The sequence below is a fragment of the Cryptomeria japonica genome, chromosome 4, assembly GCF_030272615.1.
Source record: "Cryptomeria japonica chromosome 4, Sugi_1.0, whole genome shotgun sequence".
Taxonomy (NCBI): Eukaryota; Viridiplantae; Streptophyta; class Pinopsida; order Cupressales; family Cupressaceae; genus Cryptomeria; species Cryptomeria japonica.
In genome coordinates, this window is record NC_081408.1 from 623,474,906 (window position 1) to 623,502,472 (window position 27,567).

The 27,567-nt window shown below is 35.1% G+C and overlaps 1 protein-coding gene across 3 annotated transcripts; it reads left to right on the plus strand.

Moving 5' to 3' along the window:
* Positions 1-1,089: 1,089 nt before the first annotated feature.
* On the plus strand, positions 1,090-27,567 carry LOC131875499 (disease resistance protein RUN1-like). Of its 3 annotated transcripts, none has more exons than XM_059220006.1 (4): positions 1,090-1,227; positions 7,442-9,358; positions 9,677-9,760; positions 27,179-27,567. In XM_059220006.1, exons 1-2 carry the CDS (start codon positions 1,217-1,219, stop codon positions 9,246-9,248), a joined length of 1,818 nt encoding a protein of 605 aa, XP_059075989.1. In that variant the 5' UTR covers positions 1,090-1,216; the 3' UTR covers positions 9,249-9,358; positions 9,677-9,760; positions 27,179-27,567. The 3 variants fall into 3 exon arrangements, with proteins under 3 accessions (XP_059075989.1, XP_059075988.1, XP_059075987.1); XM_059220005.1 differs by lacking the exon at positions 27,179-27,567 and adding an exon at positions 14,667-15,050; XM_059220004.1 differs by lacking the exon at positions 27,179-27,567 and having other exon boundaries at positions 9,677-9,841.

The following is a 27,567-nucleotide window of genomic DNA, read 5'->3' on the forward strand; positions in this document are numbered from 1 at the left end:
AAGAAGAAAGCTACTATGGACAAACTTATCTGATTTTTGGTGTGCAATATGTAGAGATGGCCTTGCTTCATGACGTCTGATTTGGAAATAGCTTTTAGTTGCCTACAAATATTTAAAAATATAATTGATTAGTAATTTCAAATTCATTAACATAAGTTTAAACAATAATTAATCATTAAAAAAATAAGTATAAACAAAAGTCAAATAATAAAAATACAAAAATTATTATATAAGATATATATTTAACAATAATGAAAAATCTATGAAGCCAAGAACTTGTCAATTCTGAATCTCCATTTTCAATAGCTTATTTCATATTTGACGAATTAGCAGTATGAGTTATATAAAACCGGGCGTTCAGGATTAATGGCAGGGAGCTCCGTGTGATGTACGGGTGAATGAGACCGTTTGCCTTTGATTGGACGGCCATTGACTGACGTGATGGCATGGAATGGCATGGGGGCATCAGATGGAGAAGGCATGGCAGCGGGCCATTTTGTCCGCTGCGTAGCCATTGCCGCCACACTGACTTATTGTTGAAAAAATTCACCCAATCTAATCCAAAACCAATTTGACCAAATTCATGAATTATTGAATTCTGTGGGATCTGATCACTCCTATAATACTCATGTACGAAGTTGAAGTTGCGCACGGTTGGGTTTTCTACTTCGCGCCTCTGTATCTTTACATTCTCCTTCCTTTCAGTTGGAACTCAAAGATGGACGGATTCAAGCCTTACATACCTGGCGCTACAAAAATTTCTTTAAATGATAAGAGATATCACGTGTTCCTGAGTTTCAGGGGAAAAGATGTGAGAAAGACTCTCGTTGATCATCTCTTTCAAGCTCTTTCCGCAGCTGGATTGGATGTGTTTCTTGACAGCCACAAATTAAAGAAGGGAGAAATCATTGATTTAGGCCTGGAAAATGCAATTAAGTGCAGTTCAATACGCATTCCTATATTTTCTAAAGTATATGCAAGCTCGGCATGGTGTCTCAAGGAGGCTGCCTTAATGTTGGCTTCCCCTGGGTTGATCATTCCTCTTTTTTATGAAATGGAACCGACCCATGTTAGATATCCTCAAGGAAGCTCTAGCCCTTATGATGAATCATTTAAAAAACACTATAGCCATCCAGATCGATATTCAAGATAAGAGATTGATGGGTGGAAGCATGCCCTTGAGCAGATCTGTTGTCGCTCAGGCTGGTCCCTGGATATGACCGGAAGGTTAGTAATTTACCTCATTTTCTCCTTGTTTTGTTTCAATTTTAATTAATAGCTCAAAATCATATCCACTCAGCCCAAACCATTTCCTAAATATAACTATTGAGCTTGTCTATGTCGAAGGAGCCATCTTTCAGTTTCACAAGCCAGTTAAAATTTCTAGACTATGTCTGGTAATCCTTCAGATTTAAAATAAGCACTCAGTTGTATCCATCCACTGTGTTGGATGCACTGATTAAGCCTAATGCCTATTATGCTACCATTTGTCAAAATAATTGTAATTTGTCAAATCCCTTGACACCCTCTGAGTTTGTCTGCTGAATTTTCAGATCAGCAGTAATTTCTTCCTTGTCAATAAATGTTTTCTAATGCTAAATTTTTATAAATATATCTAATCTCCGAAACTTCACAGAATAAGAAGACATAGAGAATACAAAAACAACATAGATTCAGCTGATCAACATAGAGTTTCAGCTATTGCACTTAAAAATACACAGTACAATACAAATAGAAAGTAGAGTTAATAAAATTAGATCCAAGTAAAATAGAGCTGCTGCTCTTACAGTGAAAGAGAGAATATATAACTTTACTTGAAACAGAGCTTCTGCTCTAACATAAAAAAAACAAACAGAGTAGCTCCTTTATCTGCTATACATGTTATCACAGACAATAAGAGCAACATATATAAAAATCATAAATGCTTTTAGAAATAAAGGATTTAAAACTGTAGAGCATTATTGAGCATGGGCTGTGTACGGGCTGCTGACAAATAATAAATGTGATAATAAAAGAGTTTGAAAAAGCAGGGCAGAGGCAGATGAGGATAAGACAATTCATAACAGAAGTCTTCAGGTACTAAATGAAGCAGCAGCGCCTTGTCTGGTGAGATAGCATAACTGTGGTGGTTGTGGCTGGCCATTCCAACAAACTTGTGCAAAATCATATCTTCCAGAGCTCAACCTTTCGTTAGATTTCTGGAAAAAGGATCGGTAAGACTGGGTTTCATGGGGCGTCAGATCTTTTTTCAAGTGTCAGGAAGTCTTCTGAATAAAAATAAAAATTGTTACAGAATCGATTGGAATTTTTGGCTGACGAATAACAGCTTTTATTTTTTATGACTGTAAATTTGAGTGGGTGGAAAAAGTGAAGTTTTAGACATTGTCCGTTTTGCCACAGGTCAATTATTTGAAGTTTTTCAAATTTTTATCAATTGACAATAAAGAGGGGTAAAAATTTATTCAACACAGAAAGAAAAGTACATCAAAGGAAGGGGAACTGCCCAGCCAAGAGAGGACTATGGAGACTTATCATGATTCACAAGTTGATCCAACATGTGAGAAAATGCTGGAGATAGTTGATCCCTATTCTCAATAGACCATCCCTCCATAAAGTCAGATGTCCATTTGGGAAGACAATCAGCCACCGCATATTTACCATATTGAATTGAACGTGTTCTATAATAAAATTCATGAGACCACCAGCTTCCTCAAATTTTTCACAGTTTAATTTTTTAAACTTAAATTGCACTACAAAATTTAAGAAACCACCCTTTTAAAATATCCTGAAAACTCTTAACAAAACACCCTGAATTTTATAAAAAACTCCGTGTATTATCCACTAGTGCAGGTCCTGACAATTATTTAGATTAAGAAGATATAAAGAAAAATACAGTTTTATAGTAGTCTGCTGAGGTATAGAAGGTACAAAAAAAAATCTGCATATTATCAGTGGAGATAAAAGATTTGTTTTTTAAAAGATAATGATAGTTTGTGAACATAAAGAGAAATTGTATTGTGTGTATTTAGCTATTTATTATTGGTAATTGAATATATCATTACCTACTCCATTATGTATGTTAAATGTTTGGATAAAGTTCATTTTCTTTTAAAACTAACCAGAGCTGCGCTGCAACGTACTTCCATTAAAAACATAATGTAACAGGATTTCTGATTCAGTAAGGTCTAATAAATATTCTTGAACTCTGGAATTCTGACACACGTCTATTTTTTTAACAGAATCACCATTAACTATGTCCAGAAATTAATCCATCCCAATTGCAAAAATATTATTATAATCTTTTATGCCTATGAATTCTTTTACTTGAACTCCAAACTTCCTGAACTGTAACATCAGAAAGTGAATAATCTTGAATAACTGGCCAAAAAAATGCTTTGATTGACAAGCCGTCCCAAACATAATTATCTGGGGAAGCCTTCCTCCAAACATTCCAGGTACTTACTAATATCCTGTCAAATGCAATGAAATGAGGTTAAAAATTTGAATTCACTAAAGAACTTGGATAGAAGATTTGCCAAACGTGTGCATGTTTTCAAACTCTTTTCTAGCATTAATGCAATGCGAAGATGATGCAGAGCATCTCCTTAATCGTCTCTTCCTATGTCCTGACCATGGAGCAGAAGATCATTTATTTTGGGGGAATTTTTTCGTTTAAATTTGGGCCTGAGCTTAGAAGAAGGGGGAAAACCTAGAGATATATTAAAAAGAGATTCAGATGTTGCTGGTCGTTTTCTTCTTCTCTGTGAATGTATTTTCTGTACACGTTGAAGAACGAAATAAGAGTGATATATGTTTTTTTATATTTAAGAACTGCTGTAGCTGAGTTTGCTTTTGTCTTCTCCATTTCTTGGTTATTGTTTTCTTTTTGCAGTCTAATCTGTTTCAAAGATGCGCTACATCAGAATATTGTTAGAAACAGGGGAGGAAACAGGGTACACAAATACAAAAGAAAACGTATATTCATTCATCATAGATTGATTACAAGTGCTTCTGGAATACATCATATGTAGAAATGTAATGGAGGTGGCTGGAAGAACCATCCAGAATTCTACTTATTGATCACATACATGGAAAATATCTTGCGGGTAAAGGATAGGGTGGATAAGATCCATTCAAATCCTAGAAAGATTTTCTTACTAGACTTTTCCTTACATACAGAGGATGCAAAGTTGACTAAATAGGAGAGGTAGTTGAGATTATAATATCCAACATTCCCCCTTAATCTCAACTGCTAGCATACCATTTACCTTTTTGTTCTTTGCACCTTTCTTCAACTGCTATGGCAGTCAAACTAACTGGCTATTGCTACAACTGCTGCACTTTTCAGTATTCACAATGTCTTTGATACATTCTCTTTTACAAGTTCTTTTCTTTTGTCTCTAACTGACAGTTACAACAAAGTCTGCTGATTTAAATTATTTCTTTGCATAATAACTTCAAACCATCTTTAAGATCTGCATCTCTTTTCTCAATAAAAGGACATTCGTTTGGCTTCCCTCAACTGTTGCGGCAGTCTCTCAAACTCGTTGTTTTCATGTATTCAAAATATCAACTTGGAACATCTTGCAACTTCATAATCTGTAGTTGTCTTGCTAGACGATGATTTCTTTTGGCTCAAAACATTTTTCATTACTTTTAAACATTCAAACTTCTTATGATTGTTAACATTTTTCACACATAAAAATTTGTACAACCTTTTGAACATACTTGTAAGTTTTTGCCAACAAGATCCATAGGTCCATCTACAGTCCATTTTTATACAATCTGTTGTAGATTCTTTCTTCCAAAACATTTTTTCACAATGATTTCTTAAACCACAAATTTTACAAGGATGCAAATCCCAACACATGTCTTTAATGCGTTTCTCTGTTGCAATGAGAACACCTAATACAATGCCTTTCTTAGGTTTTTTTGTTTGAACTGGTAGCATCATTTTCTTTTCTTGTGACATATCCAAGGCCCTCATATTTTGGCCTCACTATTGCCTCAATAGGCTCTCTAATTCCTTGTTCATGTTTTCCGAATCCTTTACCTTTATAACCCATTTTTTTCATGATATTCAAACCAACATTTTAAAAACAACTTTTCTTAATCTCATCACATCTAACAAGACTTTTAGACTCATTAACATGCTTATCTTTATCACAAATGACTTCAATAAAATTACACTTATCAAGTGATGAACACAAATCTTCTATACTACATGAATCATCATGGACCAATGCTTTTGACTTTAAACTTTCATTCTCTGCATTCAATTTTGATATTTCCTTCTTGCATAAACTATTCTCCCCTTCTATTCTCTTTAGTTTCTCTTCTAAGTCATCAAACACCTTTTCTCTTTGCTCTAAGTCGTCCTTCCTTTTCTTAATCTTATCAAATAGCTTTAACATTTCCTTTAGCTCTTCATTTTTCTCTTGATCTTCATTTTCTCTTTTACTTTGTCCCATTTTTTTTCAAGATCACAATTCTCATCCAAAAATTTACATTTTTCAGCTTGTCCCTCTTTTATGATTGCAATCATCTTTAATTTAAATTTCTTCATTTCCATTATTTCATTTTTTAAAAGATCTATCTCGCTAATTAAATTTTCATTTTTTTTCTTCACCTTCTTTCTTATCTTTCCTATTGACAAAAGATTTTAACTTACCTTAATAGATCGGTTTCTATAATTTGGGTAGTACCACTTACCTTCACTCACTCTTCCATGTTTTTCTTTAAGTAGCTCAAACACACCTTCAACAACTTTTTAACAAATGCATGCAATCTCTTAGAAATGGACTCATCCTGGTTTTTTAAACATAACATGATTAAACATGACATGATCTGGCTTTTAACAGCAGCAAACTCTAAATACTATGACTCTTTCAAATATTTTCACCCAAATTTAATAGCTTTAATAGCTTTCATATCTTTCATGAAAGGAGCAATAATTTTTACAACAAATGATGGCTCTTTCCTTATTCTCTAATCATTTGAAATTTCTATTTTCAAGAATGCAGCTAAGTTGGCATCATCAACATCTGTGAAACAACGATCTGCAGCTTTAGGTGGCTTCTCCTTTTGCTTCAACTATCTTAGTCCTTTAAATATTTTGTTTTTCATTACGTTACTTGCAGATTCTGTTTCGATTTTTGTTTCTCGTTTTTGGTAACATAGGCTAAAAGAGGCCCATGGGTAGGAAAGGTCAAATTAAGAAATTAGAAGGAAGGCATCAACACAAATTATAACCAGACAATAATGGACGTTACAAGACTATGCAAGCAAGCAAGTAAATAATCAACCGTTTGTCAGAGAGGTGCGCAAGAGTTGTGGATTGAGTGCATGAAAATTTAGTATAGATAAACTGTTTTGCATGCGACCTGGTTCTTATCATAGAGAAAAACAATCGAGGTAAAAGAATGTATATATATAGTCACCCTGGAAACAGAGTTTACTAAATCTACTAAACAAGGGAGTGCAAGAAACATATATTGAGATCAGATTTCAGGGCCTTGACATGACTAAGCTTAGTTAATTAATTAAAAGGAACAACTCAACTCAAACGGGTGAATAACAATAGCGATAAAGAATATACAATAGTTTCCTCGTATCTAGAGATTGGTGCTAAATGTGACTTTTGATGAGGCCTATAGACCTTTTGGCATGAATGTTTCTACAAATATATCACCAAGTTCAAAGAATTTTGTGTGACTTGAATTTTTTTTATTTGTCATTAACTCTAGTGTGTACCCTCCTCTTAGGAGAAGATTAGTTTAGTGATCTCTGAATTTTAGCTGTTTGTAGCCTTGCCTGTTGGATCTTGATCTCTCAAAGGCATTTCCTTTGGAAAAAATTCTTTAGGTGGTAGATTTTTTGGGGGTTCAATCTTTAGATTTCAAGGGTTTATACTGTGACTGTTGTCATTGCTCTAAATACTATCAATTGGTTTCAAATTGTCAATAGTCCAAACATAATGTTGTAGATATGCACTTCCTACTTCCTAGTGAAAAATATTCTCCCCCACAAGTTCATTGTTAATGGTTCCCTTAAAGATCTTCATCCTACTGAAAGTTTGCTCTCATAGATTAGCAGGTCTTTAAAATTCATCGGTAACAATTACTTTGATTATTGAGTAGATTGCATTGTAGATATAGCTTTCTAATAAAGTAATGTTCTCCTTCACCATTTGAAAGATCCTTCAAATTTGATGGTGCATTTTCCTTGGGTTGTTCATCACCATAACTAGATGCGTTCATGTCAAATATTCCCCATGGTTATTTAGTTCCCTTCTAATATTTTGAAGATTATATTTTATCTAGACAGTTAGAATAAGTACAAAATAGATATACTTTGTAATTGCACTGACATTTGTAAACGATAGAAAATACATTCATTCCTTTCTTTGTTTTATAGCTGTCACTAACTTAGCCATATGCAGCTTCGAAGCTCAGCTAGTGAAGAAGGTCGTGAACGACATAATAAAGACACTTGACAGGGTGCCGTTACAAGTTGCCAAATACCCAGTGGGATTAGAAACGGTGAAAAAAGATATCATTCAGAAATTGCATCTCGGTTCAGCCCAAACAGTGGTTAGATTTGGAATATGGGGTATAGGCGGTATTGGTAAGACCACAGTTGCAAAGGCCGTGTACAATGAAGCTTGTAATGATTTCGATGCCGCTTCGTTTGTATTTAATGTCCGCTCCACTAGCCTTACAAAATTGCAGGGGCAAATTCTCAAAGATTTGGTCAACTATGAAGAAGAACTGTACAGTGTGGAAAAGGGCAAATATTTGTTGACAGATCGTTTGCGAGGAATCCGTGCCCTTGTCATTTTGGATGATGTGGATGACCGAGTGCAATTGGAAGCCTTAGCTGGGCATTGGTTGTCTCCTGGCAGCTGCTTAATCATAACTTCTCGAGATCGACACATTCTCAATGCTGCTCACATCTCATCAGCATGCATTCACGAGATGAGCGGATTGGAAGAAAGTGAAGGTCTCCAATTGTTTAGCTGGCACGCCTTCCTCAGACCGTCCCCAATTACCGGTTATGAAGTGCTCTCGAAAAGAATAGTGCAGGCTTGCAAGGGGCACCCTCTTTCTCTGGAAATAATTGGAGCTTTCTTGTATGATAAGCAGAACGACACAGATATTGACTGCTGGAATGAAATTCTTGACAACTTTACAGTGAACAAAGACATATTTAAAACACTCAAAATCAGTTATAAAGATCTTAGTGCTGAGGAAAGAGATATATTTTTGGACATTGCTTGCTTTTTTATTGGGGAACGCACAACTAATCCCATTCTTTTCTGGAAATCCATGTACAAGAATGTGCACATTGCTATCACCAATCTTTCAATGAAGCTGCTAATAAAGATAGACGAGAAAGATGTATTTGATATGCATGATCTTGTGCGAGAAATGGGGCGAATGGTTGCTGAAGAAGAGCAAACCCGGCAATGGCGGACTGCGCAGTCAAGCAGTTCATCCAAAAATGTAAGCAATATCTCTGGCCTTCGTCTCTATAAAGGTGATTTACGGAGTCTTAAAATGTTGGGCACACCTCGTCTTCGCTATCTTCACTTGGAGCAAATGCACATAGAAGATAGCTTAGACAATCTTCCTCCAAGTTTGAGATGGCTAAAGGTGGATTCTTGTTCCTTTCCGAAGACAATGTACAGCTCGATTTTGTTCAAGGACTTAATTTTAACAATGAAGAAGAAATTTGCCTCTGTTGTGGACAGCATACCGCAATTGAGGATCATGGACTTGACTGACTGCAGATCCTTACAAAACCTCCCTGACAATATTGGTCATTTGTCACATTTGCAGTCCTTGAATTTGTCTGGATGTCTGAAGTTGGATTGTCTTCCTAACACCATTTCCAACCTCTCACAACTGCTATACTTGAATTTGAGTTACTGTGAAAGATTAGTATACCTTCCTGACAGCATTGGAAACTTGTCACAGCTACAGTACTTGAACTTAACTTGTTGTAGAATCTTAATTGAACTTCCTGACAGCATTGGCAAGCTATCACAGCTGAAGCAATTAAGTCTGAGCTGGTGCGAAAAATTGGAGAGCCTTCCAGAAAGCATTAGCAACTTGTCAAAGCTGGGAAAGGTTAGACATGCTGAGGTGTCATACTGCATGGAAGTCAATTCCTTATTCCATTTTGATCCAGCCAAAACTATGCCTCTTAGGATTACCTCCCCGGGTGATGGAGTGGCGAAGGGGTGAACAAAGGGAACGAAGTCTAACAGAGAATCAAGATCAAACAGAGGAGTGGACTACTCCAAAGTTTAGAGAATCCATGACAGAATTTAGGGCAACCTTAGCTCCGGAATGCCGTAAGTAAATGCTAACAGTCAGTTCTTTATAGCCTATCTTATAATTTGATGGATTGAAATTTTTGCTTTTCTCAATTTGCATGAAATTGTAAAACAATGCACTGCCTGCAAAAATTTATATTGTTTAAGCTTCACACGAAGAGTAGATGAAAACTATATGCCTCAACCTCCTAATCATACATGTATTCATAATAGATCTTGCATTGAATCCTTAGGCCAATTGTATGTAATCTTAAGCAAAACTTACTCTTCAATAATATGTTTTTACATATGGTAATTATCACAAGTTAACATGGTTTTTTTATACCTTCAATCCAGAAAATTTGGAGTCCAAGCTCACAAAAATCACAAATCAACCTAAACGAAGACCCGAACTCAAGTTGCCAGGCAAAGCAACAAAAGGTAACAAACATATATCGATCACCTTCAATGGAATTGAATACTTCCTTGTTATCTTTTTCCTTATATTTTATTGGATTGAAATCAGCGCTGTTACAATCTCATCAATAAAAATTCATTTGAAAATGCAATAGAAGATTAATTAGAACTAGAAGTATATATTTACGTAGAAAAATAATTTAATGCAATTTTAAGCATTTCTTTCACTTCAAAGTTGTTTTACAAAATAGTAACTATCACAAAGTAACCTGACCTTTTTTATTCCATTGAGTAGTTATCCATGGAATATGAGTAGTTACCCCTTCTTTTCAGCAAAAACCGAGCCCAAGGATACGAGGATTACCACAAATTTTTCAGTAAAAAATTCATCTAATTTTTCAGCAAAAAATTCATCTAATTTTTCAGCAATAAATTCATCTAATTTTTCAGCAAAGACAAGTACCCCAAGTTCTTCAAAGAGTGCCCCAAATTTTTCAACAACGAGTACTCCAATTTTTTCAACAATTTGTACCCCAAATTCTTCTAAAGAGTACTACCATGAATATGAACAGTAATATGAACAGTAACCTGAGTAAAATCTTCTTGTTTTGTGGAGAGTTGGTGTAAACGGGAGGAGCAACCCATGTTTGTTGAAATAAATGAAGGCTCAGACTAAAGTTGCCGGGCAAACCAACCAAGGCAACAAAAATATCGATCGCCCGAAAGAAATTAGTGCTGTTACAATTTTATCTTTAATAAACTTTCTATTGAAAATGAAAAGAAGTAATTATTTGTGATGTATATTTATAAAGTTTTGAAGCAATTATATAATTCACTTAGGCATGTTTTTCTACTTTATTACTAAAACTATAAATATAAACAGTTTTGCTGTTTTAAAGCATTGTTTGCGAATTATTTTAATGCTGCTACCTCTATAATAAAGGTAAGAAAAAATAGAGTATGTCTGCAAATTTTCAACTAACTAATAAATATTTTTAGTTTCTTTTTGCAGAGTTGTTATATTTTAAAGTATATTGTGAGCTATTTGTTTTTATTCATTACAATAAGGGTTGCCTTCAGATCTTAGTGTTTCAGGGGGGTGTTCCAAAAAAAAATGTTTGATTTGAAAAACATTTAAGTGAGGAAAACTCCTTACTATTTTGGAATGGTTCTCTCAAAAAATTATTAGTGGAGTCTATATTTTTCTATTTCACTTTAAACATGGAAAAAATATTTAATAAAAATTAATTTAGATTAATTTAATAATATAAATATTTAACTAATAATTTATTTAGAATAATTAATAAAGATATATGTATGTATGAAATAAATTGAAATTATAAAAAGTCAATATGGTGGAAAATAGTACTTATCTCTATAATTAAAATAGTATTAATTTTATCTATTTCGTAAGAGTTTGTTAATTTTGATTTACTAGTAAATGTTTCTCATAATATAGTTTCATGGTTAATGTCTGCTACTTTAATAAGTATTTCAATTTTGTTCACCATTTCTTAAGATTTCACTATAATATTTTTTGTTATTTCTTAACATTTGTATCAAAACTTTAATTTTGATTGGGGGTGACCTCTTTTGGAAGTTTTATCATTATTTAATTATAGTGGAATCTCTTGACATAGTGGTTTTTTATAGCTTTATGATCTTGGAATCTTGTTCTAAGATTGTGAAATTTAATAGCTCTAAATACAGGTTATGGAAGATAAAAATAGAATAAAATTCATGTAAGTACATAGGACACGAGGCTAATTATATGCCCCGATTGTGGCATTCAAGACCATGAGAGAAAATTGCTTCAAAGCAATAAGTCTAAAGTAGTACTAGAGATCTCAATTAGTGGTAGATTAGACATTGTCATATAACCAATAATGTGAGGAAGCTGTTGTCTTGAGTGTAACTATATTATAACATGGTTAGTTCATTTGAGCACATAGTAAGGAAGAAAAACATATTGTCCCCCAATGTTGTGAGGTTCCTCTTACAATATGATTAGGTCATGCAAGTTTAATAGTGTAAAATATGACCATGAGAGTGTACATCAAAGTGATTGCACCCACATGAGAGAAATATTGCAATGACGTGTAGAGAGTATATTCTAATAATGAATAAGATAAAAAAAAAATGATGTATAGCTACCCAATGATAAGGTAACACGACCCTCTTTAGTTTAGTAACTATCATGTGATGATTGTATTTAAATACTCAAGTTAAAGGATAAGCATGTAGGAACACATGGATAATATGTAACTATGAAAACAAATGAAATTTGAGTTCCCCAAATGAGTAGAATTATTTAATGACACTCTCATAAGATGGTAAGAGAATATGAAAGATACTAATTAATAAATATATGCCCCTTAGCTATAGTGGTCAGTAATAATATCATTAAAGATGCATAACATTAACAAACTCTTTCATTAGTTTCCATGAAAAATGGATAGGCCAAGAAAAGTGATGCAACTCAATTCTCTAAAGTCTTAATAAACTACGAAATATTCCAACAACACAATTCATGTTGGATATATGAAGTCCAATGGTCATTTTGTCTTTCCCTCCAATTGTCTCTTGCCCATTCATATTTTGGATAATGCAATTATGTCTATTTATATATGGAGAAAACTATTGTTGACTTTATTGTAAAAATAAGAGATTAGTAAAGAGATTTTCCCTACTTCATAAATGAATGTAGCTTTTATGGTGAACTGCTATAAATTTGGTGTTTGTCTTTGATGGTATGTCTTATGTTTATTTTTTATTTTGCATTTCAATTAGTTATCAATTCATAGTTAATGGTTGGTATCAAATCTTAGTGTTGAAGCCACTTGAAAATTGGTGAATAAATTCCAAAAAAATGGACGAATTATAAAAATGGAGAATAGAGAAATTCTCAAGGCAAAACTTTAGATTTTGGAAGGTGCAAATGGATTGATTGCTCACTAAACAAGATGTCTCAATCATTTTGAAGGGGAAAGCTAATAAGTTGAATTCCATGACTGATGAGGAGTGGAAGAAATTATACAAGAAAGAAAGAGCCATGATCTTCTATTCATTATCCAACATCATTCTCTTTAATATTTTAACTGAGAAGACCACTATTGAAAACCTTTATGTAGAGTTGAAAAATCTCCTTAACACATAGTTAGCTAAAGAGATCATGCATTTTGGATCTATGATGTAGGGTTCAAGACCATATTGGAACAAGTGTTAGTGTGAAATAACTAATATGATTGGGTAAAAGTACAAACTTGTGTCACACTTTTACAAAGGAAAAGGCTAACACAACAATAACTATTCAATTTTGTCACCATAAAAGTGTAATTTGCATTTTGAATTTGAAGATAATGTAAATTGATGAAATGCGTAAAATTTGTTGAAGTTTAAGTCTACTATTTTTTGAAAAAAAAATTTCAATAATTTATATGTTTTTTTTAGCTTTAAAGTCCATTTTTTAATTGCTGAAAAATGCTGAAAAACTGGGGGTTTGGTTCCCACCTCAAAAGTAAATGCAAATCAACTTTTTTATGTTCTCATTTTGATATCAGTTATAGATCACATATTTATATAGCGCATGAAAAATAAATAATTTTTTTTTTATGTATATTTTCTTTGTAATAGCATTTGGAAGTCGAATACACTAGAATTTGATAGTTTTTGTCCCCCACCACAATTTGTCTATTCAATTTATGATAATCCAAAAAATAAAAATACCCTTTTGGAGAAGACTCTCTCTTCTAGTGAACCATATTGTTTTCAATTTTTTTTGAAGTGATTCAATATTTTTTTTGTTTTTCAAACCAACCTCATATTGAACAAAAGAATACCTAGTTGTAGTATTTTTAATTTTTAATATATTAAATGTAATCAAAACATTAAAAAAATAATAAGAGTGGAATCGTGACCTCGATCTCTAAAAAAGGGTATTTTAAATTTTTTTAATAAGTTTAATTTACCTATTGAATTTTGTTGCAGAAGTGACAAGTTTGAGAAAATCATCATTTTTGTTGATGTGGTTGCCACTTGGCAGTCCACATAAGTCATTCCAGCCATAAACGTTCCCGCCAGAAGAGTTCTGACTAAAAGGGTTTCGACCGAAACTGTGAGGGCGGACGCGACCAGTCGTACAAGCGACTAGTCGCTTTAACCACATATAAAAAAGAATTATTTTTCCCATTAAAAGAACCAAATCAATCAAGTGCAAAAATAATAAGAGTTACTTTTTACAAAAAATCCTTTTTTTTTTCAAATAAAGTAGCATTTTGGAGCAAGTAGGAAGATTATAAAGGGGTGAATATTTCTGATTTTGTAAAGGGGCGATGATTTTGAATTTTTTTTCGGAATGCGTCTACCCTTTCCAAGTATGTTATTTTAAATTATTTTTTCAATCATGCTTAATTTACAATATTAGATGTTTTTTTGGAAATTAAATATTTTTTGGATTAACCATATTCTTTAGTCACTGCGATATGATGATAACCATTACTTGGCCATATATCCAACACTATTTAGTATTGAATTATATTATATTTTATTTCCTAATACTTGACTCAAATTCTCTATATATTAGCTAAGTGATTTCAAGAAATTAATGTTATTAAATCACGTTCATATGTGCATTGCATATAGTCAAATGTATCTAATTGAAGTATACTTAATTTCTTAATTTTTATCAATGCTCCTAAATTTCTTGAGCCTTTTTTTTTCATTTTCTAAATTATAAAAATTGGGCTTCAAGTCAAATGATCTAAATGGATGAAATTTAGACATGTTAAGTTTAAGAATGCAAAATTATTTATACATTTCACTAATTACATTTTTTTTGTTAAGAACAAAGGAAAATTTATTAGATATATAACCTTTTTAGTTCAAAGCACTAAATTTTGAAGATTTGTATATTTGCATGTGTTGTTTTTAGGTTCAAAGCACAAAATTTTGAAGATCTAAATATTTTTTGCAATGGGGAATAAGAGAGCTAGATCAAGGTTGTATGCTCATAAAAGGGACAATAAGATGAAAGGCCATACAAAATGTAGTTAACAACAATCCATTGTTGTTCAAGATCAACCTGATGATGTTCAAGAAACATCTACTCAGGTACGAGATGAATTTTTTTTTTTGGTATGGAAAATTTGATGGAAATGGATGAAGATAGTCTTTTCAATGAAATTACATCTAAAGATATGATACCTGAAAGCACATTAAAATTGCATTGTAAGAATTTGTGGGATGATTATGGGTATGTGCAAGATCAAGGGGGGCCAAAAAGTGGCAATGGAGAAAAAAATGTGTTTTCAACCTTTCCAAACACGCCAAAATCCGCTTTGACTTTTTGTTTAGGTCGGGCAAAATTTGAATTTGGTTTGGTAATATCAAACTAAATCAGATATCCAATTTATGATGTCACTATTGTGATATCATATTTTTCAAATCGGATATCTGATTTTATCAACATAAAAAATATAGTTTAGTAAAATGGGCATAACTTTTGCATTTCTTATCGAAATTTTGATTTTTTACAAGCGTTGGAAAGGTAATTCATAGACCTATCAAGTGGATGAGGTAGTTTGATGATATTATAGACCAAAAATTAATTGTAATCATTTTAAGTTAGTCCTTTAATTTTAAAACTTTAAATACTCACAAATTTTGCATACAAAGTCTCATTTTTTTTCCTATCACCTCCTTTATCTATCACTTGTCCTTTTATACTTATATAATATATTTTATATATCTCTTTCTTCTCTACTTATGTCACTTATTTTCTCATTCCATGTAGATAAATAAATTCCCAAGTTACATGCATCTCTGCATATATCTCCATCTTTCTACTCATATCTCGCCCTCTCCCACTCTATCATTGTCACTCCTTATTTCTATATTTCTCTCTAATAATCTCTCTTCTCTCTATTTATCTCCCTCCTTTACCTTATCCTACCTATACTTATATATTACTTGTCTCTATCACCTCCTTTCTCTCCCTATCTTGTCCCCCCTCTCTCTATATCCCTATAGATCTATCTTCATGTATATTTATATCTTATTATCTCTAAATCTCACTTATTCACTCCATCTCTCCCTCCATTTGTCTTACTCTCTCTATCACATTCTATCCATATCTATCTCTATCTCCATCTTCACATCTCCATCTCTTTCCCTATGAATCTCTCTTTTTATATGTTCCTCTATCTTTATATATATTCCTCTATACATGATTAATCTACTTCTCTGTCTCTTCCTCTATCGCCCTCTTGAAGTATCTTTCCCTTTCTCTACTTTTATCTCTTTATTTACTCCATCTTTATATATCTTTTTCTCTCTCCCCACATCCTTCTCTATAGTGCCTTTATATATCTCTATATCTTCCTCTTTTTCTCTCTCCCTCTCTATCTATCCCTATCTATAATCTCTATCTCTCTTTCTCACTCTCTTGCACTATCTATATATCTCTATCTATCAATATTTCTCTTCCTTTATATCTCTCTATCTCTTCCTTTTTTTTATCTCTCTCTTTACCCCTATCTATCCATTTTTCTTCGTCTCGTCATATATTTATCTTTGTCTTTACCTCTCTCTTTCTCTATATCTATTCACCTCCCTCTCCCTTTATCTTCATTTTTTATCTCTATCTTCCTCTCTCCTTTTCAATATATAGATATGTCTACCTCTTTCTCCCATCCTTGTCCTTTAGTTTTTCTCCCCCTCACTTCATACTCCTTAATATCTATATCTCTATTTATGTCCTTGTCCTTTAGTTCTTTTCCCTCTCTTTAGTTCTTCATCTCTCTTCACCCTTATATCTCTCCTTATTTGAAAATTAGTATATATGGTCTCCTAAGGGGTTATATCGTGTCCTAAGGGGTCATAGAACATCATATGACCCCTTAGGACACAACATGACCCCTAACGACACCATAGGGTCTTCTAAGGGGTCATATGGTGTCATAAGGGGTCATAAAACACCATATGACCCCTTAAGACACAATAAGACCCCTAATGACACCATATGGTGTCCTAAGGAGTCATAAGACACCAAATGACCCCTTAGGACACCATACAACCTCTAATGACACAATGTGGCATCCTAAAGGGTCATATGGTGTCCTAAGGGGTCATAGGACACCATATGACCCCTTAGGACACCATACAACCCATAGCACCATATAGTGTCCCAAGGGGTCATATGGTGTCTTCAGGGGTCAAAGAATGTCATATGACCAACTAGGACACAATACGACCCATGACGACACCTAAGGGGTCATATAGTGTCATAAGGGGTCATAGGACACGATATGACCCCTTATAACACCATATGATCCCTTACGACATCATATGGTGTCCTAAGGGGTCATATAACACCATATGACCCCTTATAACACAAGAAGACCCATAACGACATGATATGGTGTCCTTATGGGTCATATGGTGTCCTAAGGGGTTATATGATGTCCTAGGAACCTTTAGGACATAACATGACCCCTTAGCACACCATACAACCCCTAATGACACCATATGGTGTCCTAAGGGGTAGTAGGACACCATATGACCCGTTAGGACACAATATGACCCCTAACAACACCTAAGGGGTCATAGGACACCATATGACCCCTAGCGACACTATATGGTGTCTTAAGGGGTCATATTGTGTTCTAAGGGTTCATAGGAGACCATATGACATGTAACAACACAAAATGACACCTAACGATACCTAAAGGGTCATATGGTGTTCTAAGGGGTCATAGGACACCATATGACCCCTTAGCACACCATACAACCCCTAATGACACCATATGGTGTCCTAAGGGGTCATAGAACACCATATGACCCCTTAGGAGACCATACAATGCGTACTGATACTATATGGTGTCCTAAGGGGTCATAGCACACCATATGACCCCTTAGGAGACCATATGCCCCATAACAACATAATATGGTGTCCTATAGGGTCATAGAACACCATATGACCCCTTAGAACACCATACGACCCATAACGATGCCATCTAGTGTCTTAAGGAGTCATAAGACACAATATTACCCCTTATGACATAATGTGACCCCTAACTATATCATATAGTGTCCCAATGGGTCATAGGACACCATATGACCCCGTATGATACCATATGACATCATACCACCCTTTACGACACCATATGGTGTCCTAAGGGGTCATATAACACCATATGACCCCTTAGAACACTAGAAGACCCATAATGACACGATATGGTGTCCTAAGGGGTCATATGGTGTCATGAGACACCATATGACCCCTAATGATACCTAAGGGGTCATATGGTGTCCTAAGGGGTTATATGATGTCCTAGGAACCTTTAGGACACAATATGACCCCTTAGCACACCATACAACCCCTAATGACACCATATGGTGTCTTAAGGGGTCATTGGGCACCATATAACCCGTTAGGACACAATATGACCCCTAACAACACCTAAGGGGTCATATCGTATCCTAAGGGCTCATATAACACCATATGACCCCTTATAGCACAAGAAGACCCATAACAACATGATATGGTCTCCTAAGGGGTCATATGGTGTCAGGAGACACCATATGACCCCTTAGGACATAATATGACCCCTAACGATACTGAAGGGGTCATATAGTGTCCTAAGGGGTTATATGATGTCCTAGGAACCTTTAGGACACAATATGACCCCTTAGCACACTATACAACCCCTAATGACACAATATGGTGTCCTAAGGGGTCATAGGACACCATATGACCCATTAGGACACAATATGACCCCTAACAACACCTAAGGGGTCATATTGTGTCGTAAGGGGTCATATGACACTATATGACCCCTAACAACACTATATGGTGCCTTAAGGGGTCATATTGTGTCCTAAGGGGTCATAGGACACCATATGACCCCTAACGACACAAAATGGCACCTAACAATACCTAAGGGGTCATAGGACACCATTTCACCCCTTAACACACCATATGACCCCTAATGACACCATATGGTGTCCTAAGGAGTGATATGGTGTCCTAAGGGGTCATAGAACACCATATGACCCCTTAGGACACCATACGATGCATAATGACACTATATGGTGTCCTCAGGTGTCATAGGACACCATATGGCCTCTTAGAGGACTATACAACCCATAACAACATAATATGGTGTCTTAGAGCATAATAGAACACCATATGACCCCTTAGAACACCATACAACCCATAATGACACAATGTGGTGTCTTAAGGGGTCATACAACATAATATTACCCCTTAGGACATAATATGACCCCTAACAACATCATATAGTGTCCTAAGGGTTCATAGGACACCATATGACCCCTTAGGACACGATACAACCCCTTGCGACACCATGCCACCCTTTACAACACCATATGGTTTCCTAAGGGGTCATATGGTACCCTAATGGGTCAGGTAACACCATATGACCCCTTAGAATACAAGAAGACCCATAACCACATGATATGGTGTCCTAAGGGGTCATATGGTGTCATGAGACACCATATGACTCCTTAGGACACAATATGACCCCTAACGATACCTAAGGGGTCATATGGTGTCCTAAGGGGTTATATGATGTCCTAGGAACCTTTAGAACAAAATATGACCCCTTAGTACACCATACAACCCCTAATGACACCATATGGTATCCTAAGGGGTTGTATGACACCATATAACTCGTTAGGACATAATATGACCCCTAACAACACCTAAGGGGTCATATTATGTCCTAAGGGGTCATAGGACACCATATGACCCCTAAGGACACTGCATGGTGTACTAAGGGGTCATGTTGTGTGCTAAGGGGTCATAGGACACCATATGACCCCTTAGTACTCCATACTACCCCTAATGACACCATATGGTGTCCTAAGGGCTCATATAACACCATATGATCCCTTAGGACACCATATGATGCATAATGACACCATATGGTGTCCTAAGGGGTCATATGGTGTCCTAAGGGGTCATAAGACACTATATGACTCCTTAGGAGACCATACGACCCATAACAACACAATATGATGTCCTAGAGGGTCATAGAACACCATATGACCCCTTAGAACACCATACAACCCATAACGACACCATGTGGTGTCCTAAGGGGTCATAACACACAATATGACCCCTTAGGACATAATATGACCCCTAACGACGTTATATAGTGTCCTAAGGGGTCTTACAAAACCATATGACCCCATAGAACACCATATGACCCCTTAGAACACCATACAACCCTTTACGACACCATATGGTGTCCTAAAGCTTCATATGGTATCCTAATGGGTCATATAAAACCATATGACCCCTTAGAACACAATAAAACCCATAACGACACAATATGGTGTCCTAAGGGGACATATGGTGTCATGAGACACCATATGACCCCTTAGGACACAATATGACCCCTAACGATATCTAAGGGGTCATATGGTGTCCTGAGAGGTTATATTATGTCCTAGGAATCTTTAGGACACAATATGACCCCTAACAACACCTAAGGGGTCATATTGTGTCCTAAGGGGTCATAAGACATCATATGACCCCTAACAACACAAAATGACGCCTAACGATACCTAAGGGGTCATATGGTGTTATAAAGGGTCATAGAATACCATATGACCCTTTAGCACACCATACGACCCTTAATGACACCATATGGTGTTCTAAGGGGTCATAGAACACCATATGACCCCTTAGGAAACCATACAATGCATAATGAAACCATATGGTGTCCTAAGGGGTCATAGGACACCATATGACCCCTTAGGAGACCATACGACCCATAACAACATAAAAATGGTGTCTTAAGGGGTCATAGAATACCATATGACCCCTTAGAACACCATACGACCCATAACGACACCATGTGGTGTCCTAAGGGGTCATAAGACACAATATGACCCCTTAGGATATAATATGACCCCTAGCAATGTCATATAGTGTTCTAAGGGGTCATAGGGCACCGTATGACCCCTAAGGACATTGTATGGTGTACTAAGGGGTCATATTGTGTGCTAAGGGGTCATAGAACACCATATGACCCCTTAGCACTCCATACGACCCCTAACGACACCATATGGTGTCGTAAGGGATCATATTATGTCCTAAGGGGTCATATAACACCATATGACCCCTTAGGACACCATACGATGCATAATGACACCATATGGTGTCCTAAGGGGTCATAGGACACTATATGACTCCTTAGGAGACCATACGACCCATAACAACATAATATGATGTCTTAGACCCCTTAGAACACCATATGACCCATAATGACACCATGTGGTGTCCTAAGGGGTCATAAGACACAATATGACCCCTTAGGACATAATGTGACCCCTAATGACATTATATAGTGTCCTAAGGGGTCATACAAAACCATATGACCCCATAGAACACCATATGACCCTTTACGACACCATATGGTGTCCTAAAGCGTCATATGGTATATTAAGGGGTCATATAAAACCATATGACCCCTTAGAACACCATATGACCCCTTAGAACACAAGAAGACCCATAACGACACGATATGGTGTCCTACGGGGTCATATGGTGTCATGAGACACCATATGACCCCTTATGACACAATATGACCCCTAACGATATCTAAGGGGTCATATGGTGTCCTGAGAGGTTATATTATGTCCTAGGAATCTTTAGGACACAATGTGACCCCTTAGCACACCATACAATCCCAAATGACACCAAATGGAGTCCTAAGGGGTCATAGGACACTGTATGACCTGTTAGGACACAATATGACCCCTAACAACACTTAAGGGGTCATATTGTGTCCTAAGGGGTCATAGGATATCATATGACCCCTAACGACACAAAATGATGCCTAACGATACCTAAGGGGTCATATGGTGTTATAAAGGGTCATAGGACACCATATGACCCCTTAGCACACCATACGACCCTTAATGACACCATATGGTGTCCTAAGTGGTCATAGAACACCATATGACCCCTTAGGAAACCATATGACGCATAATAAAACCATATGGTGTCCTAAGGGGTCATAAGACACCATATGACCCCTTAGGAGACCATACGGCCCATAACAACAAAAAATGGTATCCTAAGGGGTCATATAATACCATATGACCCCTTAGAACACCATACGACCCATAACGACACCATGTGGTGTCCTAAGGGCTCATAAGACACAATATGACCCCTTAGGACACAATATGACCCCTAACGACGTCATATAGTGTCCTAAGGGGTCATAGGACACCGTATGACCCCTTAGGATACAATACAACCCCTTAGGACATAAAATAAACCCTAATGACACCTAAGGGGTCATAGGACACCATATGACACATAACAACACCAAATGGTATCCTAAGGGGTCATATTGTGTCCTAAGGTGTCATAGGACACCATACGATCCATAGCACCATATAGTCTCCAAGAATATGGTGTCCTAATGGGTCATACGACACCATATGACTCATTAGGACACAATAAGACCCCTGATGACATCTAATGGGTCATATAGTGTCCTAAGGGTTCATAGGACACCATATGACCCCTTAGGACACCATACGACTACTTGCGACACCATATGGTGTCCCAAGGTATCGTATGGTATCCTAAGGGGTCATATAATGTCCTAAGGGGTCAAATGGTGTCCTAAGGGGTTATAGAACACCATATGACCCCTTAGGACACCATAAGACCCATAATGACACCATATGATGTCCTAAGGGGTCATATGGTTTCCTAAAGGGTCATGGGACACCATATGACCTCTTAGGACATAGTATGAGCCCTAACAAAGCCTAATGGATCATATGGTGTCTAAGGGGTCATACAATGTCTTGTGATCCCTTAGGACACAATATGACCCCTTAGCACACCATACAACCCCCAACGACACCATATGACCTGTTCGGACATAATATGACTCCTAACAATACCTAAGGGGTCATGTGGTGTCCTAAGGGGTCATAGGATACCATATGACCCCTTAACACACCATACAACCCCTAATGACACCATATGGTGTCCTAAAGTCTCATAGAACACCATATGACCCCTTAGGACACCATAAGACTTATAACAACATCATATGGTGTCCTAACGGTTCATGAGACACCATATGACCCTTTAGGACATCATATTCTCTCTCACATTATTTCTTTTCCTCAATTACCCTCGATCACCTCTCTCCTCCTATGGGTTTATAGATACTTCCCTCTCCCCCTCTACCCACCCCTTAATTACTCTCTATGTCTCTCTTCATCTCTGTCCCCATCTCTCTTCTCTCTTTGTTGATACTTTCCCCTCTCCCCCTCTCCTCCTACCCCCTAATAATATCAAACTCTCCCTCTCATTCTCTCTTCACCCCAATCACCCCCTCCCTCTCTCTCTTCGCCTTCCACCTAATTACCTATAGCTCTCTCTCTCACACTCTCTCTTCCCCCCAATTAATCTCTCCTTCTCACCTCTCTCCCCCTCTCATTTTTTTGATACTTCCCTACGCCTCTCCTTGTCCCCTCTAAATTTTGTTGCTAGAGATGAGAAGGAAATGCAGAGAGACTAGTCTAGATCTTAGGGAAGAGAGAGTGACATAGAGGAGGAAATTATGAAGAGGTAGAAATATAAGCACCTTGTAGAGATTGAGAGATTTAATGAGGTATTCATTGATAGTTAGAGATATAGGTCTAGAGAGAGATGTATAAATATGGACAAAAGAGAGGGATGAAGAAACAAATAGGTGGAGTGATAGGTTTAGGAGAGAGAGGTGGAGAGAGGAACAAACATAGATAACATGGTTAATCAAAATTTATTGAACTCAATAAAATTCATAAATTTTCTATTATTAATTAATTACTTATTTAGTTTATTTTGAGATGATTGTTACAAGAATTCATGCAATAGGGAAATCATATGAAAAAGTCATGAGTTTTTTATGTTTTAAAAATGAAGGATGAATTTAAATGAATTATAATTATTTTTTAAAACAAATAATTGAAAATATACCTATTCCATATCATAGAGCTCTTAATTACCTTTCCAACGCCTACAAAAAATTAAAATTTTGATATAAAACGCAAAAGTTATGCCCAATTTACTAAAATATTTTTTTTTATTTTCTCAAAAATTAGATATCCGATTTAAAAACATAAAATTTTCTCTCCATATTTGGTTTGGGTTTGCTTTGGGATTTGGCTTGGAAGTGACAAGCCTGGAAAGTCAACTGAAAAAATGTGTTTTTCAGTATTCCTTGATTTTCCAGACTTTACACTAGTGGCTGACGACTTTTTTTATAGCCAAAATTGATAAAATGAAAAAGGTTTTTTAAGGACGTTCTCAACTTTCAAACAATATAAGGCTTGTCTTTTTTTGACTTTAATAAATAATAATTATTTATTTTCTAATTGAATTTTGACAAAAGTCCTGATTGATAGACTGATTGAAAAATACTCATAACTTTCAAACCGCATAACATTTTTTGAATCTAAGACATGCGTCACATCCTATGCTTCGTCTACTATAGGGAAAAATTAAAAAAAATTGAATTTCATAAGGTTTTGACCAAGTTAAGGTGGTCAGACGTAGGAGTTTTTGAATTTCTGAAAAGCTATAATTAAAAATTCATAAATAATTATTTACTTTATAAAAAATTATAAAAAAATATGTGTCACATCTAGACATGAGTCTAATACTTATATTATAAATCCTATAAAAAAATATTATGATTTGATTGTGATTAGGGTGGTCAGACATACACCTACTTTTTATCTTTTTCCTAAAATGTTTGTACCACTGCATTGAAATTTGAAATTTTCATCAAATAGGATTTTTTTTTTCAAAAAAAAACTAGTAGCTTAGAAACTAAATTCAATTTTCTATAGATTCTCTTCTTACATATTTTAAAAATAATGTTCATAACTTATTCAATTTTTCATGTCAAGTTGCATAACTCTGATTTTTTGAAATTTCATTGCCACTTAAGGGCCTGTTTTGGCACACCATGATCCTGCACATACCCTTATTTGAAAGAGCACAATTATTTACTAAGCTATTTAGGAAAAGGGAAATGAAACCTGTTTTGGAGTTGTTGGGTGTTGGTAATAAGAAAAGTTCTCCTGATACATTAGTAAAAGAAACTATAATTGAAAATTTACAAGAAGCATTGAATTGTATTGAGAACACAAGTCGAGGTGCTGATTTAAGTGTTGCACGTAGAGCATTGATGACTATGATTACTAGTAAGGAATTGACTCGTAGAAAAAAAGTTATTGCAATTTCTCAATTAATGCATGTATCTAGAAGAACTGTTCAAAGGTACATTAGGAAGAGAAATATGTTGGATGAAAAAATAAAAAAGAATTGGGTAAATATCTATAAGGTTCCTAGAAAAGACAAAATTTCTGAAGATGTAAAAAGACAGGTCATTGATTATTGGACCAACCAATCTCGTGTTTCTTCCAATGGAAGGGATACTATACAAATGATAGATGAAGATGTTAAAAAGATTACACATCCAAAATATTTCTTAGATACAACACAAAGTGAATTGTTTGAAGCATTCAAGCAAGAATTTCAGATGTAAAGATTTTCCAAAGGATGTTTGAGAGATTTCACCCTTGCTTTGTATGCATAAATAAGGTATGTGAAACTTCTTGTTGTCGAAATCATGTTGAATTTCATCTACACTTGCAATCATATAAGAAGTTCATGGCAACAATTAATCCAAATCTAATCTTTCCTACAAGTACACCACAGTTTGTGAAGACTATTTGATGTGATAAATTAGAAGATTCAGATGAGTTCAAAATACAATGTATAAAATGTGAATGCAATGATTGTGGATTTTTGAGTAATTTTGTGTTGCAAACTGAGAATATTGATGTTCATGCACTAGTTATATGGAAGATATTTGAATATGAGACATACCAAAGTAAGTCAGGAACTGAATCCAAAAAAATTATGTTGAAAGAGAGTGAATTGCCCTACTTTCAGTTTATAGATAGATTTCGTAATATGATATATCCACATATCCAGCATTGTCATGGTGCAAGATGGCAAGCTAAATAGTTTCATGATTCAAAGAATTGTTTTCCACCAGGTTGTATTCTTTCAATTGTAGATTTCTCCGAGAACTATACATTTTAGTCCTCACACATAAATTCAAAGTCAATATTATCATTCTAATCAAGTTGCAATATTTGTACAAGATTGCTATAAACATGCACAATTTCATGTGGATGGTATAAAGAGTATTGAAAATGAACGCATTATCATCAAGGAGGTCCATTTCTATATCAGTGATGATACGTGTCATGATAGGAGCTATGTAGCACATTGTTTTGGAATGTTTTTTGAAGATATTAAAGATCATGGGATAGAATGTACACAACATTGGATTTAGTCAGATGGATGTGTCGGTAAGTACATTATATTTGAAATTGATTATTTAAGTTTGTTTTTTTTAATTATATATATGATTTGATTGTATATAACAAGTCAAAAGCTTAAATATATATATATATATATATATATATATATATATATATATATATATATATAATATATATGTTATTCATGTCAGGGCAATTTAAATCTACAAAAGCTTTTAACTGGTTATCCCTACAACATGCTCAACGTAGCATAAATTTTTTGTGGAACTTCTTTGAGAGTGGACATGGAAAAGGAGAGCATGATGGAGTAGGAGCATGTGTGAAGCATGCACTTCACCAACTTGAAATTGCAGGTAAATTATCTTCATAGATTTCATTTTGTTGGTCGTGATACAACTTACAACAAGCATTATTTTTGGGAAGTTAAAGGTATATATATATTTTGTTAAACATTCTTGGTGTTCTTGAATTATTTTAAAAATTTGTGTGTATATGTGTGTGTCTGTGTGTGTGTGTGTGTGAAATGAACTAAAATTGACTAAAATTAAAAATTGACTAAATAATTTTTGTATTATCAAATATTGATCAATCAAATCCTTATAATTGTCAATCAATTAATGGTATTAGAAGTTTTCATCAAGTCATGACTATGGGATTTAGCAAGCCTCATGTTATTTTTGCAAGAGGAAAATCATGCTTTTGTGTTGATTGCATTGCGAACAACAGAGATACTCATTGTCAAAATATTGCTAATGGATATGTTTTGCAATGGGATATGAAAGAATTTTACACAATGCCTCCTTACAAAGATAGTGACATTATTGATATTTGTGATCCTCTATATTCAACTGATTATGAACGTGTTTCTGATTTAGTTGTTACAGGTGCGTGCATGCATATTTTGTAAATTACATATATGCACATGTACAAATTTTAAAACTCTTCATTAATTTAATATTGTTCAAAATTAATTTAAAAATGTGTAATGAACTAATATTGCTTGTTATATATATATGCATGCACGGTCTATTTTCACAGGTGATATTTTTGCAGTGATTGTTGATCCTGACAATATTGAAAGTGTAGATTATTATCTACTGAGATGCACACAGCCAAAATGCGAGTTATTGGAATCAGTCAGTGATGATGATGGGAAACAATATCCCACTGGTTTTGTTGTTGTTGAAGGCACCTATTATCAACAAATAAAGATAGATACAAATGGTGTAACATTCATTGATTATATGCCTGGCCAAAAAATTCTACACTACATTCACTTAGTAATAGCAACAAGATTGCAGTTGGAGACATTGCCAAAAAGGGGATGTGGCAACCAAAAGTGGAGGTTTCCTATTGAAGATCATGAAATCTTTTTAGAAATTATAAAAGATAGGGAGGATCTAGATTATATGTACCACGAGCTTTAA